This window comes from Sus scrofa, chromosome 16 (genome assembly GCF_054392235.1).
Source record: "Sus scrofa isolate SSC_HxYL_T2T_F1_AM1 chromosome 16, Sscrofa_HxYL_maternal_Yorkshire_Landrace_v2.0, whole genome shotgun sequence".
NCBI lineage: Eukaryota > Metazoa > Chordata > Mammalia > Artiodactyla > Suidae > Sus > Sus scrofa.
In genome coordinates, this window is record NC_139398.1 from 80875108 (window position 1) to 80895082 (window position 19975).

At 48.0% G+C, this 19975-nt stretch overlaps 1 protein-coding gene across 23 annotated transcripts in view; it reads right to left on the reverse strand.

Moving 5' to 3' along the window:
* The window catches only part of GALNT10 (polypeptide N-acetylgalactosaminyltransferase 10), a 308233-nt gene that overhangs the window by 15992 nt on the left and 272266 nt on the right, over nucleotides 1–19975 (reverse strand). For all 23 annotated transcript variants that reach the window (XM_085001906.1, XM_085001894.1, XM_085001909.1 and 20 more), the window contains 2 exons: nucleotides 19527–19644; nucleotides 567–674 (listed from right to left, as the gene is read on the reverse strand). In XM_085001906.1, coding sequence (XP_084858032.1) covers nucleotides 567–674; nucleotides 19527–19644 — 226 coding nt within the window. The remainder of the gene's footprint in view (nucleotides 1–566; nucleotides 675–19526; nucleotides 19645–19975) is intronic.

Sequence of the window (19975 nt, forward strand, 5' to 3'; positions counted from 1 at the left end):
ACGCTAACATTTATTAACCACTGCTGTGCCAGTTTCTTTTCAGTACTGTCTTGGTTTTTCCCAAACACACCACGCCACCTGTCTTAAATTTCACCTGACATATTTCTTTAAATCACCCCAGTCTAACTCTGCCCCTACTTTAGCTTTATCCTAAAAATGAATGTGAAATCATAAATTTGCGACACTAATCCACATTAACTGAAACACGTAAATAAAAATGTCCCTTTACCTACCACCTCAAATCACTGCATCGGTCACACTATGGGAAACTGCATCATCTCCTTAGTATTTATTTTTTATTATTCTCCCGGCAATGCTAAGAGTCTAAGAGTTGGAAAATAAGCTTTCTTGAACCAAAAGGGTAAACAGAGGCTTAGAGTAACCCTCCCAGGGTCCCAGAGCTAATGCTTAAGCAGGGCTTTCAGTAAGTTCTTGGAAATTGGAGTGCATCTGGAGAGCGGGGGATGGGAGCACACCTGGGGATCACTGGGCCTAGGGTGGGGGTGCCTCTGTTCTGCGGATGGTCGCAGGTCCACCTCTCTTCCCTAGGGAAGCCACCAGCTTACCCGGGCCAGGCTGACTCCAGCGGGCACCTTGTAGGGCACGTACTTCCTGTAGATATGGCCCACCCTGGAGCAGGGGATGTCCTCCATGCGGCCTCCACACATCCACACCTGTGGGTGAGAAGCCAGAGATGTTATTTCTGCCTCCAATTCACTTCCTCCTCAAAGGCCAGCGTTCCTTCGGGCATTCACGGAAAGCATCCGCTTGGATGGTGTACGAAAGCCCCCATAAAGCCCCCACTTGCTGAACCAGAGATGTAGGAAAACACTGTAGTGACAAGAGCAGTAAAAAGAGATGAAGTGGCGTTCCTGTGGTGGCTCAGGGGAAACGAATCTGACTAGTACCCATGAGGACACAGGTTTGATCCCTGGCCTCGCTCAGTGAGTTAAGGATCCGGTGTTGCCGTGCGCTGTGATGTAGGTTGCAGACGGCTCAGATCTGGCATGGCTGTGGCTAGGGCGTAGACCATCAGCTACAGCTGATTAGACCCCTAACCTGGGAACCTCCATATGCCTCGGGTGGGGCCCTAAAAATGAAAAAAAAAAAAAAAAAAAAAGCTGACAGCATCCAGTGCTTATTTGCAGTCCATTGCTGTGCTGTGGGCTTCACATGCACAGCTGCATGGAGGCCTCGGCAGAAAAGCCACCAAGTAGGTAGAAACAGAGCTCCATCTAAGAGATGAAGAAACTTCTCTGAGGTCACATGGCTTGTACATAGGAGATCCAGAATTAAACCCAGCTTGAGCTGACTCGAGTCTGAGCTCTGGACACCTGGGAGAATTGCCAGGGGGTGTTGGGGCCTCAGTGGGAAAGACCGTGGGGATGGCTCTGTGGTGTTGCCTGCAGCTCCAAGAGAGGAGAAGGAGGCACTTAGGCTCTGTGCACTTGCTGACTCTGGCATTAGATTCTGGACTCTCCCCCTACCTAGATCTGTAAGCCTCTTGCTGGGTCCCTCTGAGCAGTCGCCTGCCTCCCTGCCCTGACTCCTCTGCAGGCTGGCTGGCTAAGCTGAGCGCTGGGCACTGCTGCCCCAGGGCGGGAGCTGATGCTTCTCCTCGTGTCTCCCTCCACAGCCGCGTCACACAGATCTCCTGACTTGAAATGCAGGTCTGACACAGTTCAGGAGTTCTTATCAAGTGCAGTCAGCACCAAGGGGCTGAGTGCAAAGAGACCCCACCCCCCTTGGCAGTCTTGGGTCCAGATCCTGACTCAGCCACTATCCAGCTTTGTGACTTGGCACCTAACTTCTCTGAGGCCCATCTGGGGCAGGCTTGGGATGAGATATTGCATGTAAGGTGCTTAGCACAAGACCCAGTGCCTCGTCACGGCAGTCTTAGGGGATACAGTGATGCATGCATACATTTGACTAATGTTCATGGAGTGCCTGCTAAATGCCAAACACTGTGCTGGGCACCTAGAGCGATGCGTCAGTTGGCTATGGGCTCTGCTCTCGTGGAGAGGAAGTGTGGTGGCCAGCCTGAAAGATGGCCCCCAATGGTCCTTGCCTCCTGTTATTTGTGCCCTTAGGCAGTTCCCTCCCAAATGAGTCCCAGGAGGACCAACCTGTGTGACCAACAGGATAATACAGAAATGGTGGCCATGAATGTGGCTCCCATCTTACTCCCTGGGGTCACTTGCTTGGGGGCAGCCAGCTGCCATGTTGTGAGGACACACAAACAGCCCCCTAGAAAGGGTCAGGAGGTGAGGAACTGGGGCCTCCTGCTAATAGTGCTAACGTGCCCACCACGGGAATGAGCCATCTCAGAACTGGATCTTCCAGCCTCAGTCAAGCCTTCAGATGACAGCAGCCCTGGCTGATGCCCTGACGACAACCTCAGGACAGATCCAGGCAGAACTATCCCAATAAGCTACTCCCACACCCCTGACCTACACAGACTTTGAGATGATAACTTTATGACTGCTTTAAGATTATTTTTTCCAGTGGCAGTAGAGGAGTTACATAAAGATCTGAGGTGGGAGAGATGAGCACGTGCAAAGGCCCTGGGGCAGGGAGCAGAGGGACGTCAGAGAGGTGAGCAGGGACGATCATAGGGGTCTCCTGGGGCAGAACAAGCAGTCTTCACTGAAAGACAACATAATCCACTGGTGTTTTTTCTTTTTCTTTTTCGGGCGAGACCCATGGCATATGGAAGTTCTTAGCCTAGGGGTCATATCAGAGCTATAGCTGCCAGTCTACACTACAGCTCACGGCAATGAGCTGTAGTCCCTCTGTGACCTATACTACAGACCTGAGTCCCTCTGTGACCTATACTACAGCTCACGGCAATGCTGGATCCTTAACCCACTGAGCAAGGCCAGGGATCAAACCCACATCCTCATGCATGCTAGTCGGGTTCTTAACTCACTGAGCCACAACAGGAACTCTTCCACTGGTGTTTTAAAAACATGACTCTGTGGAGCGGAGGATGGCCTGGGGGGTACAGGGCCGGAGGGGGGAAGGCTCGGGGAAGAGGTATGAAGCAGTTGTGGCCTTGGGTGTGTGGGGCTGTGGCAACAGTGGGACGCAGCTGGATTTGGAACGTTTCTTATTAATCTTGATGCCATATTCCCTCATTTGTGGAGCGAGGAGGGGGAGTGGGAACATCTATAGCCCTGATTCTGTGCCAAAGAGCCCTTTCCAGCTTGAATTGCTTCCTGGGGTGGTGGGGATTCGGCTCCGAGTCTTAATTCAGGGGCTCTGGAAGGTTTGCTCGTCCGCCATGCACGCTTGTGGGTCCTCAGCGCCCCCACCGCCTCCCCTACCCCAGATGTGCACTATCCTGGGCTTCCCACGAGGGGATAGGCCTGCATGGGGCTGCAATTAATGGAAATGTTGCCTGGAGAAACGCAATTCTATTCTGATCTTGGGGGAGAAAAAAAAATCGAGTAAGTCAATAGAACAGAACATTGGTCTCCAGATAATGGGCTCCTGATGGTAGATTAATGTCAAGGCCAAGCCAAGAAGTTTATTTTCAAAGCAGGAGATATTGATCAGGCGCCAGCATCCTATAACAATAACTCTTCCTTTATACAAAGTGACTGATGTGGAAGCGGTGCTTTTGTCTGGCAGATATTGCCCAGGTCGCCGCTGGGCCGCCCCTGCCTTTTGGGAGGTGGAGTGTCCCTGAGCAGGTGGGGGACACCTTACCATGCTCTATTTTCGAATGTCTCCTGGGCGGCTGACCAGGCTGGTGTCCAGCTCTCTCGACTCCATATTAAACTCGCATTAGCTAACGAGGCTGTGTCTCTGGCTCTGCCTGGCAGGGAACCTGCCTTTATGCAGACGGATGGATGATCAATTTCCAAATCCTTCTGTGTGCTGTGACCTCAGGTTTCTTTGGCCCTGACCATGCTGGCCATCAGCCTAAACGTTCCCGAGGGACCAGGGTGACCTTGATCTACTGCGAAGTTTGAGGCATTCAGAATGCCCTCGGATTCCTGGGACGTCTGGAGCCCAGAAGGAGTCCTGGCTTTGGACGATGGGTTTACTCCATGGCTTCCCTGCCCTGGACATGATTCACTGATGGCCGAGGCAGAATGTGAGCTGCCTTCAGAGACATGCACACCTGTTCAGTGAGAGGTCTGAGAGGGGCCCAGTGTGTGGCATATTCAGCTCCTCAGAACTCCCTCTGGCCGCCCAGAAACATCATACACAGCAGGCACCAACCCCACAGTGCCTGCAGGTTATCTGGCAGGATCCCAAGACAGGAGGGGACTGTCTGTCCAGGGTTATAAGAGCTGGAGGCGCTGAATCATATCATGACTCGCTCTGAGCCGGGGAGCTGGTCCCAGACCTCAGGGTCAGCTCATGGCACAGGTCACCTCTCTATGGACCGTCAGGCCCCCCACCTCCCTTCACAGCTGAGGCAGCAGCCACCTAAGCACACGGGTCATGAGCAGATGCTGCTGTCCATTCTCAACGCCACCCCTGCAGCCTTGTGACCCAGGGGAGATAGTCACTGCTACCTTGCAAGGCTGCCAAGATGGCATGAGACAACCTGTGAGGAGCACTTAGCCTGAAGCCCGGCCATAGCAAACCTGATGAATGTTAGTCATTTCAATTTGCCAAAGGATAAGAAATACCACCACCTTGAAATGATATAGCTGCCCTTTTGCCCAAGACTCTCGTGGTTTTTATCCTACGACCCAACTTCCCAACTGAAGGAAGTGAGGCTCAGAGAGATGATGCAGTTCTTCTAACTTGGTGGCAGAATCTACAAGTGACCAGGAGAATGACAGGCCAGGCAGGCGGGCACAGTCACGGGACCTGGCTGCTCAGGGGTGTGCCCCTTTCACCCAGTAATATACCAGCATGAGAAGAGCCCAGCTGGTGGCAGAGAGAAGGGAGTTACAGAGCTGGTAGCAGCCAGAAGCACAATGGGCCAGGACCCCATCATATCTGGATGGAGACAAACACAGACCACGGAGACGACATCTTTGCAGCCTCTCTCTGCTGTCAGCTTTCTTCCCTTCCTCCCCCCTCCATGCCCTTTCCACGGGGTGGGGGGACGTGGGGGGGATGCAGTTGCCTACTCGGGGAGCCTTGTTCCATCATAAAGAGCTTCCCAACAGCCTGCCAGCTTGTTTCTTGGGGCCGTTTCCTCCTGTGGAACAGTCTTCCCTGGAAGCCCCTTGCCACTAGACAAGCACAAATCTAATTGCAAAAGCTTGCTCCCCATTCATTTTCACTGCTGCTTTGATTTACCTTATTAGCAAACTTCTTTTGTGTGATGACAGGCCTCATTACAGTGTCTATAAAAGACAATCACTTGCTCTCATCTCCTAAACTAAGGAGGAAAGAACGAGTGGTGATGAGCACCGCCAGGAGGACACCACGGGACCTGGGGAGAGAGCTCGGCAGAGGGGCCCGTCTTGCTGAGGGGACCGCGAGCAAGCAGGGGCTGGGGCAAAACCTCTCTCTCCAGGAAACAGCTGCCTGGGAACCAGTCAGGAATGGGTGGGCACTCTCCTGGTGGAGAGGAGCCGCCAGCCAGCCATGACTTTTGCTGCTGGCTGCTCGGCCGAGGAGCCCAGTGAAGTCCAGACCCTATTCAGTGGTGCTTGGGAGCTGCAGCATCAACATGCAATTAACAGAATAACCATCACCCGCTATTCCGCCTTGCCTGTATTCTTAGGAAGAACACAGGGTAGCCGTGGTGAGCTCGGCTCTGGCTCTTCCGTGAGCTTTGGGAATCTGAAAAAGCCTTGGTTTCCTCATCTGCAGAACAGGATGAATTATTTGTGCCTACCTCCCAGGGTTGTGATGAGGCTGGCAAGTCTGAAGCACAGAGGACTCTGAGAATCTGGATGCTGTGACCTGGACACACGGTGGTGGGCATCACATGTATATTTGCCCCACAGTTCCCAGAAAGGAAGGAATGCCTGGGCCCCTGTCTTCCAGAAGTTCAGATTATTTAGATATATTTGTTCTGAACAACAAGATACTGTTTCAGGAAGTCCTGCCAGCCTCAGAGGACCTCACTCATGTTAGTTTTAGATGCTTACTGTGGTTACTGGGTAAGGCTGGTAAAAGAGGAGACAAAAAAATCCCAATTTTATTTTTGTTTAAAAAGTCGCTTAAACTTACTTCTGGTATATTATTATTTTATACAATATGGCTTTACGGATGTGTGTATCTAAATTAATACATTAAATACCTGACTGTTTCAGCAATATCCTGAAGTGTTTATGGTCAACTTGGAAAAAAATGGGGGGTGGCTGCCTTACATTAGGGTTTCTTCCTGGATTAAATGAATTTAGTAAAGTTGCAGGATATGTTAGGTTTTAGGTCATATGTGAAACAGGCAATCTTACAACCACCCAGTGTGGGGAGGTAACCAGCATGCCTTCCACATGAGGAAAGCGAGGCCTAATGAGAGCCAGTGCCTTGCGCAGGGCTCCTCAGCTTGCAGGTGGCAGAGCCGAGTGGAATCTGGGTTGGGGCCCCCAGACGTCGGCAGTTCTGCAATGACACCTTCCTGGTTTCATCTTTCTAAAGCCTGGTCCTGACCCTATCATGGTTTTCCACAAAGTCCTCCCGGCACTCGTACTGTCTGCAGAACAAAGGGTCATCCTGGGCTTACAGTCAAGGCTCCAGTCAGCCCAGACCCCCTCCACACCCCCTGGGTGCCCCGTGTGGGTGCTGCTGAGGGCCAGCCGCAGTGCACCTAGGCTTCTGCTCTGCTGGGCACATGTGCTTTTCCTTCCATAAAAAATGCAGCCCAGGACAAGCATTCATTCATTCACTCACACGTGGCCTGGTCGTGCCAGCCTTGCTCTAAAACCCTGTTGGAAGAGATGGAATAGAAGCTGACAGCCATGGGTGGATCCAATGATACAGAACCTCGAAAGTGGGGTGAAGGTGCTGGGGCCTTTAGGCCAACCTGCCAACCAACCTCCCTATTACTCTGTCTTTCCACCCCTGGGCCCAGGCACCCATTTGTACAAGACCTCACCTACCACGGTCTTCCATCTCGAGTGTGCTCAGGATCACCCAGAGAGCTTGTGAACCAGACTGCTGGGCCCCACCCAGAGGATGTCTGACTCAGCTGGTCTGGGGTGGGGGTCTGAGAACGTGCATTTCTAACAAGTTCCCAGGTGATGCTGCTGGGCGGGGGACCATGCTGGGAGAGGAGAACCAGTTCATCCTGCATTAGTGACTCGATAATGGTGCCTGGCAGTTCACACTGTGTCTCTAGACAGCCCTGTGAGTATGGGGTTATTAGTGTCCTTTCAATGAAGACATAAAGGTTCAGCAGAAAGGGCAAGTGAGCTGTCCAAGGCCTCACTGCAAGTTCATTCCAGAGCTGGGCCCGGAGCCAAGGTCTCTGGCCTCTGTCTTTTGAGCCTCAAAGCTCCTTCACTCCTGGCTTCCTGCAGTCGTAGCCTAAACACATGGACCATGATGCCAACATTAACAGCTACCGTAATTGATTATTTATAATGTGCCAGACGCTGAGCTAAGCTTTTAACACATTTTGATTAGCACCATGCTCATACTCACACTATGAAGTAGGGATCATTCTATTGCTGTTTTACAGATGCACAAGTCCAGAGAGGTTAAGTCACTTTCCCAAAGTTACACAGTGATTAGCTGATAAAGCTTGCACCTGAACCCAGGTGGTTTGATTCCAAAGCCAATGTATTCTACCCTATGCTGTTCTGCCCTTCCCCCCTCCTTTTTTTGCTTTTTAGGTCTGCACTTGCAGCCTATGGGTCAGGCTATGGGTCAAATACGGAGCTATAGCTGCCGGCCTACGCCTCAGCCACAGCAACACAGGATCTAAGCCGCGTCTGTACCCTGCACCACAGCTCACGGCAATGCCGGATCCTTAACCCACTGAGCTAGGCCAGGGATCTAACCCGCATCCTCATGGATACTAGTCAGGTTTGTTAACCACTGAGCCATGATGGCAACTCTGAGTTCTGCCTTCTTTTTTAACACGAAGGTTCTGATCTAAACAGCTACCACTTACTGACTGCCTTCTTTCTGCCTGTCTCCAAGGCAAACACTTCATCCCATTCAGGTTTTACCACAAACCTGTGAAGAAATTATTATCGCCGTTTTTAGTGATGAAGGACTGTGGCAGGAAGAGATGGATATGTGGCTGGCTAGTGAGCCACATACCACAGGCAACCCTTGGGCCTCGGAGTCGACTTCCCGGAGGAATGGTGGGAGGGGCAGGTGCCCACAGAGACACTCACAGAATTTCAAATGGCTGCTCAAAGTCAGGAGCAGAATGCCTCCCCTGTTCCTGGCAGACAGCTCCTGGAAAGTCTGGGTACATGTGGCTGGGAGGAAAATGCTGCATGCAGCAGAGCAAGTTCTCAGCATCCTCGGATAACCCAGCAAAGGAAGGAGGTAGCCCGGTTCCCGGCAGTGAGCTGCAGCTGGTCTGAGTCAGAGGGGGCCGTGGAAGGGATGGGGAGAGGCGATGCCAGGCTGGCACTTGCAAGGGGGACCCAACAGCCCCGCTGGGTGGCAGCTTAACCCCTCAGGGCTGGTCCTGACCTCTTGGGCCCTCCTGGAGCAGTGGCCTCTCTCTGCCCCCTTCTTCCACGTGCAACAAGATAAGCACTAGGCTTAGAGTTGGGACATCTGGGATTTAGCCCCGGCTCTGCAACCTTCTGGCTGCGGGACCCTGGCCCTGCCACCTAAGCACTCAGGCCTTGGGTCACAACATGACCCCTCATTAGTTTCTGGGGCATTGTCCTACCTTCTTTTCATACAGCCTATGAGTTTCAAGGAAGAGAAATTTGAGTTTTTTCTCTTTTTTTTCAACCTGCTCAAGGCTGTCTGGGACTGCACTGGCCTTGGTATCGCTATCAGTGTCAAACAAAACAAACCCACTCACCCCCAAGGCTCCTGCCTCTACTCAGATGTGCTGGGTTTCCCTCTGGGATCAAGGCTATCCCTCGTCCCCTCGTGTGACTTCCTGTCACTTCCTTGCTCATGCGCGCCTGCCACATGGCTCCATCTCTCTCTCCGAGGGCGTCAGGCTGCTGCTTCTGCCTCCTGGAGTAGACCCCACAGTTAGGGGGCTCCGTCCCCCACCCCCCAGGGGACACCTCACCATGACTCCCCTTTCTGTACACCCTCACTTATGGGGACTCTCATTCCTGAAAATGCAACTGGCCCAAACAAAGCATTGGGGGTGTATGTGGGGAGGGGCTGGCTGGGAGGCCTGAAAAAATGAGTTTCTCCTTATTCTTAAAGAAAATCTTAATTTTTCTCCTGACTGGAGACCTGCTAGATATTGATGATGAATGCATTCTATGTTACAGAAACACATCAGTAGAAAGAGACAGCCACAATGTCATCTCCCACCCCTGATGCCCCAAAGGATGAGACGGTTTCATGGCACCATGGGTCAGAGGACATCAGGGCACAGCTCAGTCTGAAGTCAGAAAGCAAGGCTGAAATCCCTATTCCAAAGATGTGACATTGGGAAGTGATCTGACCCAAGCCTCAGATTGCTCATCTATAAAATGGGGGGCAAAGGGACCCACACGTTACTGCACTCGAATGCTCAGTAAATGACAGCTGGTAGGGGATGGGATTAAGATGGCAGAATAGAAGGACTGGAGCTCAACTTCTCTCCTAAAAACAACAAAATATACAACTAAATGCTGAGCAATCTTCAACCAAGTGGACCAGAAAGTTTCAAAAAGATATCCTACTCCAGAAGACAAAGAGGAGGCCACATCAAGAGGTAAGAGGGGCGATTATGTGATATAAGCAACCCCATACCTCCTGGGTGGGAAGCCCCACAGACTGGAAACTAACTGGTTCATAGAAACTCATCTACAGGAGTGAGGGTTCTGAGCCTCACATCAAATCCCCACACCTGGGGATCTGGCACTGGGAGAAAGAGCCCCTGGAGCATCTGGCATTGAAGGCCAGGGGGCTTGCACGCAGGAGCTCCACGGGACTGGGAAACAGAGACCCCATTCTTAAAAGGTGCACACAGACTTTCACGTGCACCGGGTCCCGGGGCAAAGCAAAGTCTTCATTGGCATCTGGGTCAAACCTGACTGCAGTTCTTGGAGGACCTTCTGGGAAAACAGGGGTGAATGTGGCTTGTTGTGGGGGAAGGACATTGGAAGCAAAGCTCTTGGGAATATTCATCAGCATGCCTTTCTCTGGAGGTGGCCATTTTGGGAAAATCTGGCCCCACCTATCAGCACTAAGAAGCCCCAGGCCAAACAACAATCCAGGTGGGATCACAGCCCCATCTATCAGTAAACAGGCTACCTAAAGAACCCCCAGGCACACAGCCACCTCTAATCTCATCTGGAAACAAAGACCCACCCACCAGAGGGACAGGTATCAGCTTCACCTACCAGTGGGCAGGCATCAGTCCCTCCCATTAGGAAGCCTACAGCAAGCCCCCATACCAACTTCAGCCACAAGGAGGGCAGGCACCAGAAGTAAGAGAGGCTACAACTCCATTGTCTGTAAAAACGTCACCACATCAAAAACCTATAAAAATGAAAAGACAGAGAACTATAACTCAGATGAGGGAGAAAGAAAATACCCCAGAAAATCAGCTAAGTGATCGGGAGATTCTCAGCCTCCAGGAAAAAGACTTTAGACTGTTGATGCTGAAGATGATGCAAGACATTGGAGATAAACTGGAGGCAAAGATGGGTAACTTACAGGAAACACTGAGCAAAGAGATACAAGATATAAAACTTAAACAAGAAGAGATGCAAAATACAGTAATTGAAATAAAAAATTCATTAGAAGCAGCCAACAGCAGAACACAGGAGGCAGAAGAACGAATAAGTGAGGTGGAAGACAGATTAGTGGAAAATGACAGATGCAGAACAGAAAAGAGAAAAAAGATTGAAAACAAATGAAGAGAGTCTCAGAGAACTCTGGGACAATGTTAAATGCACCAACATCTGTATTATAGGGGTGCCAGAAGGAGAAAAGAGAGAGAGAAGGAGACAGAAAAAATATTCCAAGAGATTATAACCGAAAACTTCCCTAACATGGGAAGGAGCCACTCAAATCCAGGAAGCACAACGAGTACCATATAAAATAAACCCAAGGAGGAATACACCAGGACACATATTAATCAAACTGACCAAAATTAAAGACAAAGATAAAATCTTGAAAGTAGCTAGGGAAAAGAAACAAGTAACATACAACGGAACCCCGATAAGGTTATCGGCAGATTTTTCAGCAGAAACTCTGCAGACCAGAAGGGAGTGACATGATATACTTCATGTGATGAAAGGAAAAAACCTCCAACCAAGATTATTTTGCCCAGCAAGGCTCTCATTCAGATTTGAAGGAGAAATCAAAAGCTTCACAGATAAGCAAAAGCTGAGAGAATTCAGCAACACTAAACCAGCTTTACAACCAACACTAAAGGAACTTCAATAGGCAGAAAAGAAAAGGCTGAAACAGGAAACAAAAATACCACAAATGACAAGGCTCACCAGTAAAGGTATATATACAGTAAAGATAGGAAATCATCCATGCACAATTATGCCACCAAAATTAGAAATCATGAGAAGAGGTGGGTACAAATGCAGGACACTGGAGATGCACTTGCAACTAAGAGAACAACAACTTAAAACAATATCATATATATATATATATATATATATATATGTATATATATAATATATGTATTATATATGTATATATATAATACATATATATAATACATATATATAATATATAATCTTATATCAAAACTTCAGAATAACTAAAAACCAAAAATCTACAATTGGCACACAAACAAGCAAGAAAAATCAACTGAAATACAACACTAACAATAGTCATCAAACCACAATAGGAAAGAACAAGAGAAGAAGGAAATAAAAAAGAGCAACAAAAACAAATCCAAAGCAATTAATAAAATGGCAATGAGAACATACATATCAATAATTACCTTAAGTGTTAATGGACTAAACATCCCAATCAAAAGACATAGACTGGCTGAATGGATACAAAAACAACACCCATATATATGCTGTCTTCAAGAAACCCACTTCACTTCTAGGGACAAATACAAATTCAAAGTGAGAGGATGGAAGAAAATATTCCATGCGAACAGGAATCAAAAGAAAGCTGGAGTAGCAATACTCATATAGACAAAACAGACTTTAAGATGAAGAATATTTTAAGGGATAAGGAAGGTCACTACATAATGATCAAAGGATCAATCCAAGAAGAAGATATAACAATTTTCAATATCTACACACCAAATACAGGTTCACCACAATATATAAGGCAACTGCTAACAACCTTAAAAGGAGAAATCGACAGTAACACAATCATAGTGGGGGACTTTAACACCCCACTTACAGCAATGGACAGATCATCCAAACAGAAAATCAGTAAGGAAACACAGGCCCTGAGTGAAGCATCAGACCAGAAGGACTTAATAGATATTTATAGGACATTCCATCCAAAAGCATCAGAATTCACATTCTTCTCAAGTGTACATGGAACATTCTCTAAGAATGATCACATCCTGGGCTACAAATCTAACCTCGGTAACTTTAAGAAAATTGAAATCATATCAAGCGTCTTTTCCGACCACAATGCTATACAACTGGAAATCAACAACAAGAAAAAAACTGCAAAAAAACACGAACATGTGGAGACTAAACAACATGCTACTAAACAACCAATGGATAACTGAAGAAATCAAAGAGGAAGTTAAAAAATACCTAGAAGCAAATGACAACAAAGATGTGACACTCCAAAACCCATGGGATGCAGCAAAAGTCAGTCAGACAGTGAGACACCAACATCAAATGCTTTCACTAACATATGGAATCTGAAAAAAGGACAAATGAATTTCTTTGCAGAACAGATACTGACTCCCAGACTTTGAAAAACTTGTGGTTTCCAAAGGAGACAGTTCAGGGGGTGGGGGGATGTGCTGGGGTTGTGGGATGGAAATCCTCTAAAATTGGATTGTGATGATCATTGTACAATTATAAATGTAATAAATTCACTGAGTAATTTAAAAAAATGACAGCTGGTATAAGGACATTCTTCTCTGCATTTGTCACTTTTTTTTTTTTGGTAGTGCCTCACCCTCGGCACATGGAGGTTCCCAGGCTAGGGGTCGAATCAGAGCTACAGCTGCCAGCCTACACCACAGCCACAGCAACGCCGGATCCTTAACCCACTGAGCGAGGTCAGGGATTGAACCTGCAACCTCGTGGTTCCTAGTCAGATTCATTTCCGCTGCGCCCTGACGGGAACTCCACATTTGTCATATTTTTAAACACTAAAAATACACACACACACACATACACCCATATATTTATATATGTATATGAATATATATATATATATACACACACACTATTTTTCACATCTTTCAAAACTTAATTTTGGAGGCATCTAACCTCTTTATACAGTATTTCATCATTGGGATGTGATCTAACTTATTCATCCCCTAAGGACATACATTTGGGTCATTTTCAGTTCCCCTATCATAAGTAACGCTTCATCAAATAGCTCCTACCTAAATCTTTGCTCATCTCTGAAGCTGTCTCTCTTAGCTAAACTCTAGAGCAGGGAATTTTGGGTCAAAGAATGTGCTTGCTTTGAAATGTAACAAATTTTGCCAAATTGCTTAACAAGAGATATATCCACTATCATTTCCCCAAAGTCCACGTCTTTCTCACGCCACCTCTGCCATGTTGTCCTGTAGCTACTTCTCCTCTCCTGGATCTCATGAAAGATCTCTTTACCTCCTGGGCACACTGTGCAGACCCTTTTCTGCTCATCCTGCACCACCACATCTACTCCAAACCACCCTCACACTCATGTAAGTCCAGGGACTTTTTCCACAGCATCTTATTTGAGCTAATCTCAGGTAGGATGGAAAACTCTATCAGCACCATCTGAGATGCGAGGGGTGAGAGGTCAGGTGACTGATCCAGGGTTCCAAATGGACAGAGAGCAGAGATGAGAAGCCAGAGCCCTGCCTTCTCAGCGAGTACCTTTCCTACAACATCCCCACCACCCAAAGATGGAGATGTAAGTCTGGGAAGGGCAGGATGACAGAAGATGTATCAGGAATGGATGCCACTAACAGTTATTTAAAACACTTATTGTGGGGATGGAGTTCCCATTGTGGCACAGCGGTAACAAATCTGACTAGTATCCATGAGGACATGGGTTCGATCCCTGGCCTTGCCATGGATCTGGCATTGCCGTGAGCTGTGGTGTAGGTCACAGATGTTGCTTGGATCCTGTGTTGCTGTGGCTGTAATGTAGGTTGGCAGCTACTGCTCTGATATGACCTCTAGCCTGGGAACCTCCACATGCTGTGGCTTTGGCCCTAAAAAAACAAAACAAAACAAAACCACTTATTGTGGGGAGTCCCTCTTGTGGCTCGGTGGGAGTTCCTCTTATGGCTCAGTGGGTTAAGAACACGATATGGTGTCTGTGAGGATGTGGGTTCGATCCCCGGCCTCGCTTGGTGGGTTAAGAATCCAGCATCACCACAAGCTGTGGCATATGTCACAGATGTGGCTTGAAGCCAGCATTGCTGTGGCTGTGGCACAGGCCAGCAACTGTAGCTCCAACTGGACCCCTGGCCAAGGAACTTCCACATGCCGCAGGTGCAGCCATAAAAGGAAAATAAAAATTAAAAAAACACTTATTGTGGGCCAGAAAGTGGGGTACAGAGGTGGACAAGACCCACTCTCTGACTCAAGAAAGCTCAGAGTCCAGTGTCTCTCCCTGTGACAGGCCAGCTTTTGCAAAGATTATGTCAACAGGAGGTATTCAGAGCCATGCTGGGAGTGATGCTGGGGTGGTCCCTTATAATCCTAGGGAGCTTGGGCAAGGCTAAGAGGAGGTCAGTTATATTAGCTGAGCCCAGAGGATAAGTGTGGGTTGGCCAGACCAAGGAAGGGCATTTCAGGAAGAATGAACTTTGCATGCCTCCAGAGAGGACCAGGGGCTTGTCAGCAGTTATGTATGGCTGGGTGAGGTGGACATCTTTGGTGTGTCCTGCCTCACCTCCATCTCCCCTTCTGGGCATAGTGCCCGCCTGGACCTTCCTTTGGGGAACCAGCCAGTCCCACTTTCCTGACTCCAGGATGGACATGTGATTGCGGCTGACCAATCGGAACACTGCTTGGGGATGCGAGGGACCAGAAGGCCAATGAGATTCAGCTTGGAGATTTCTACAGGATTATAGGAAACAGAAACTCTTTTTCCATTGGGTTGCTAGGTATTTCCATGAGAGAAGCCTTGCTAGAGAGGGAAACCAACCCAGATGGAAGCAGAGCTGAGGGACTAAGGGAGACGGAGCTTAGATGAGATGGGTTAGTCTTTTTATCCAGCCAGGCCTGGAAGTCTACCCTGGAATTTCAGTTGTGTGGAACAAACAATTCTGATTTTGGGGGGCTTTAATCAGATTGTGTAGGGTTTTGGTCACCTGTAAGCAGGAGTCCAGACTAATGCAATGGGCTGGAGGGTGGAGAGGACGCAAGGGATGGTTAAGTAGCTCCTGGAGGTGGGTATGGGTCAGGCTACAGAGTTCAAGATTCATCCGACCACTGGAACTGGGAAGAATCTAACTGCCAAGCAGGAGAACTCTCATAATATGACTCTGCCTTTTGGAAACAAAAACTTTGTAGGCTACGATAGTGAGAGAGAGAAAGAAAGTCAAGTCAATGACTCTTAGACATTTCAGAGCCCTTGGAACATCTTTTCTGGACTTTCCCATCAGGATAGATGGCCTGGTCTGAAATTGGAGCCAAGTTATTAATCCATCAGCCCTGATGGCACGTATCCATTTATCTTAATTTCTGAAAATACACTCAGGCCTTTCAGACCAGTGTCTCTTCTCTGTCACCAAGAAGAAAAGGGATCTCAGTGGAGATTAATCAGAGGGAATCTGGCCCTTCTGTGAATTGCCCTGTTCTGGCTGAAACAGAACACCCGACATTTCAGGCAGACGAATGGGCTCTCCTGTGTGCTCAGCGCTGTGGGCAGGCCTTCCACTGGGGCCTGGGAGATAGGGCACTGGCAGAGGGGCTGCCGCTGGCTCCAGGAACTCGAGCTCTCAAAGCCTGGAGAGAGAAAGCCGAGGGAGAAACGTCTCCCTTCCAGACTTGGGGGATCCCTCATTACGCTGTCTCATTTCCTCTCCAGAGTGAAGGAGATAATTGGATCAAATGGAAACAGGAGCCAGCCTCCCTCCCCCTCCAGATGAGACACTTCCAATATGGCTTCATTACCAAGTCTTTTGTAAATAAGCTGTGGGGGGGAAATGCCATTTGTTCTGCCATAATTGCCTGATGAGCATCATCAGATGGGTCCTTGAAACACACGGAATGAAATCATTTTGGGTTTAGAAATTCCTTTGTGCACATTGTTCTCCAATCACTACTCTCCACGGAGGGAGTTTCTGAAGGGAGACTTTTTGACCAAGGAGCCTGATCAAGGAGGCTGGTTCTGGCCAATGATACACCTGCTCCAAGAATTCAACCAATAATTCTTTTTTTTGGCTGTGGCACATAGTGGCCTGATGTGGGATCTCAATTCCCAGACTAGGGATTGAATCTGGACTGTAATGATGAAAGTGCCAAATCCTAACTACCAGACAACCAGGGAACTCCTCAACCAACAATTATTTGTTAGGTGCCCTCTCCCTGTCAGGCAATCCTTTATGTACTTGGGATACAGCAGTGAGAAAACAGACAAAGAGTATTACCCTACTGAAGTTTATATTCTGGTGAGAACTCTGAACTGTAAAGTTAAAACCCTTCTGATTCCTTAGGTGTGATTTCACTGTACCTATAAGGATATGACATTTGGAAAACTAGATTGCTAGAGATACTAAATAAATGATATATCACTCATCACACCTGCACCCATGGCAGACATCACTAATCAATCACCATTCCTTTTCTGATAAGCTTGGACACAGCCTTGGGATACATATTAACACAGAACTGGAGCAGCCCCTAAAAATCAGTTTGTGGGAAGAGGAAACTTATTTGCTATTTTTAACTTAGACTAATTCACTTCACCGAGAGGCTGTAGAATATCCTAGTAAATTAAGAATAACCCCAGGAGAAGGCAAAAACTGAGAAGAAAGACTAAGATACTGCAACCAACTTCTCAGCCTTCTTTTCCTCTCAAGTGCTCTGTAGAGGCCTCCACCTTGGCAGGTCAGAGGGGAGGCTTTGTAGTTGGGCAGACCTGGGTTCAGGTCCTGGTTCTATCAGTTCCAACTATGTGGGGGACCTTTTTCTGAGCCCCACTTACTTTACTGCAGAGTGTGTGTAATAATGATACCACCCTCCTAGGGTCATTGTGAGGATTAAAAAAGCCAACATGGGTGAAGGGCTCGGCATAGGGTCCTGCCAGCTCTGGTCATGGCTGAAATTGAGTTGCTGCACACAAGAGTGGATGTTGATTGATTGACTGATTGATTGTCTTTTTAGGATAGAACTCATGGCACATGGAAATTCCCAGGCTAGGGGTTGAATTGGAGCTATAGCTGCCAGCCTACACCACAGCCACAGTCACAGCCACAGCAATACCAGATCTGAGCCACATCTGTGACCTACACCACAGTTCATGGCAATGCCGTATCTATAACCCACTGAGCAAGGCCAGGGATCGAACCTGCATCCTCATGGATACTAGTTGGGTTCGTTACCACTGAGTCATGACAGAAACTCCAACACATAGTTCTTTACATCTGGTTGGTGCTTGTGCCATTTTATAACTATTAAATATTTTTAGTATCGCCGCTGGCCTTTAATATTAATTGTATTCAGGGGGCTGATCTCCTTATGAGAGACAACTTCAGAACTGTGCAGGTAAAATGAACACAGGCTGCTTTTCCAACCAAAATAATGTTTCAGTAGAATTCTATGTTATTTTCTTGCTAATCAAGAATTTACAGGGGGAAAAAAAAAAGGAGTTCAGTTCTCCTATGGTGCAGTGGGTTAAGGATCTAGCATTGTCACTGTAGCAGATTGGGTTGCTGCCATGGTGCAGGTTCAATCCTTGGCCCAGGAACTTCCACATGCTGTGGTGTGGCCAAAAAAAAAAAAAAAAAAAAATTTACATTCCCCAGTTTGGAACTGCTCATCCAGGGGCATACATAATGACAATGACAATAATGAAAATAATTTTTAGGATATTTATTAAGAAGCACCTAACAAGAATGGTCTTACTTAATCCTCTCAACAACCCTGTGAGGATTAAAATATCATTAAGCCCACTTTATGGAAGCAGAAACTGAGGCTCAGTGAGGTGAGAATTCTTTGTCCAAGATCACACAACTGGCACGAAGTAGCAGAGCTAGATCTGATCTAGGCAATCTACTCAGACCTGGAGCCTTAAATGCTCTGAGTGACAATCATCCTTTGCATGAAAAGTGGATGCCCGACTCAGTGGGCATCAAGGTTGTGTATTAACAGGGTTTGACCAGTAATGGAGCTGCATCCTCATGGGCTGGGGCTATGAATTATCTGACTTCTTACATCAGAAGCAGACCCTAGTTGAACACAAGGACACAGGACAAATGAACCTTCCCCTCAGAGGTACCAAACCTCTGTTTTTCACCTGATATCAACACAGAAATCCCACAAAAATGAGGAAAATAGAGACTCAGAAGTTTGGGTGATAAACTATTAACACTATCTCTGTTACTGCCATTGTCAGAAGCTTCTATAGCACATGCGCTGGTCTTCAGGTTACAGCAAGTATTTATTCACTGGCTCTTTAATAATTTCTACCAATTATTAATTGTTGGTTGTGTCCCCTGGTGGGGTGCTAACCATTTTCTAGATATTATCTCATTTAATCTTCACAAAAACTCTGTAAGGTAGGTAGTATTATTATTCTCTTAGATGAGGAAAGAAAGTTCAGAAAGGTGATTTAATCTGCCCAAAGTCACGCAGCTACTGAGTCGTGGAGTTGGGATTAGAACTCCAGCTCTTAGGTCCTGGTGTCTCTATATCAAACTCCAGCAGTGACAGATACAAATGGAAAACCTGGGAGGGGTGGCCTGGAACCACTAGGGACAGGGAGGCCTCTGTGAGGCCAGGGGACCCTCTCACACAGGACTTCCTCAGGCCTCCGTGTCTTGTTCGGCCTTCCTGGTTTCTCTTGCCCTCTGCTGGCTTGCTGGGTGTCTCAGTGGAAGACACATCATCTTTATTGGAAGAGAGGCCTGTCTTTTCCAACACTGTCATCTTAGAAGGGACAAACTAAGGCACACACCAGCCAGAGCCATGGCTGAGGCCTGCTTTTGGCAGCCTGAGGACACCACTCCACCCACAACACACCGTAAGCAGTGGCCAGTGGCTCCTGACTTGTTCGCCTGAGGAGCAGAAGGGCTGCAGAACCTGAAGCCTCCAGGGTCTCTCCAGGCTCAGACACACACCAAGCAGGCAGCCTGCTGGGCAGGGGCCAAGGACAAGGGGGCTTCCCGAGAGCAGGCTCACCTTGAATGAGATTTCATACTGCTCCCCGCCCCAGATCTCCAAGCCTGGGTCGTACCCGCCCAGCTCCCAGAACCACTTCCGGTCCACAGCAAACAGTCCACCGGCCATCACAGGAGACCTGCAGGAAGAAGAACGTAGTGAGAAGACGGGATATCCTGGGCCTGTGATCCTCCTGCTCGTGGATACTGCTACTTCCCCAGAGCTGATGACCCCGCTGCTCTGGGAACACAGCCCATGTGTCCAGCAGGGAATCCAAAGCCCGTCTTGGTGGGGGCCCTGGCCTTCTTCTTTCTTACCTATGTTTTAACCAAAGGACCCCAAATTCCTCCACATGGTTAACACCTAAGAATACTTGTGAAATGACTTTGCTGTATACTTGACACTAACACAGCATTGTAAGTCAACTATGCTCCAACAAAATGTATAAAGAAAACACTTGTGAAATGAAA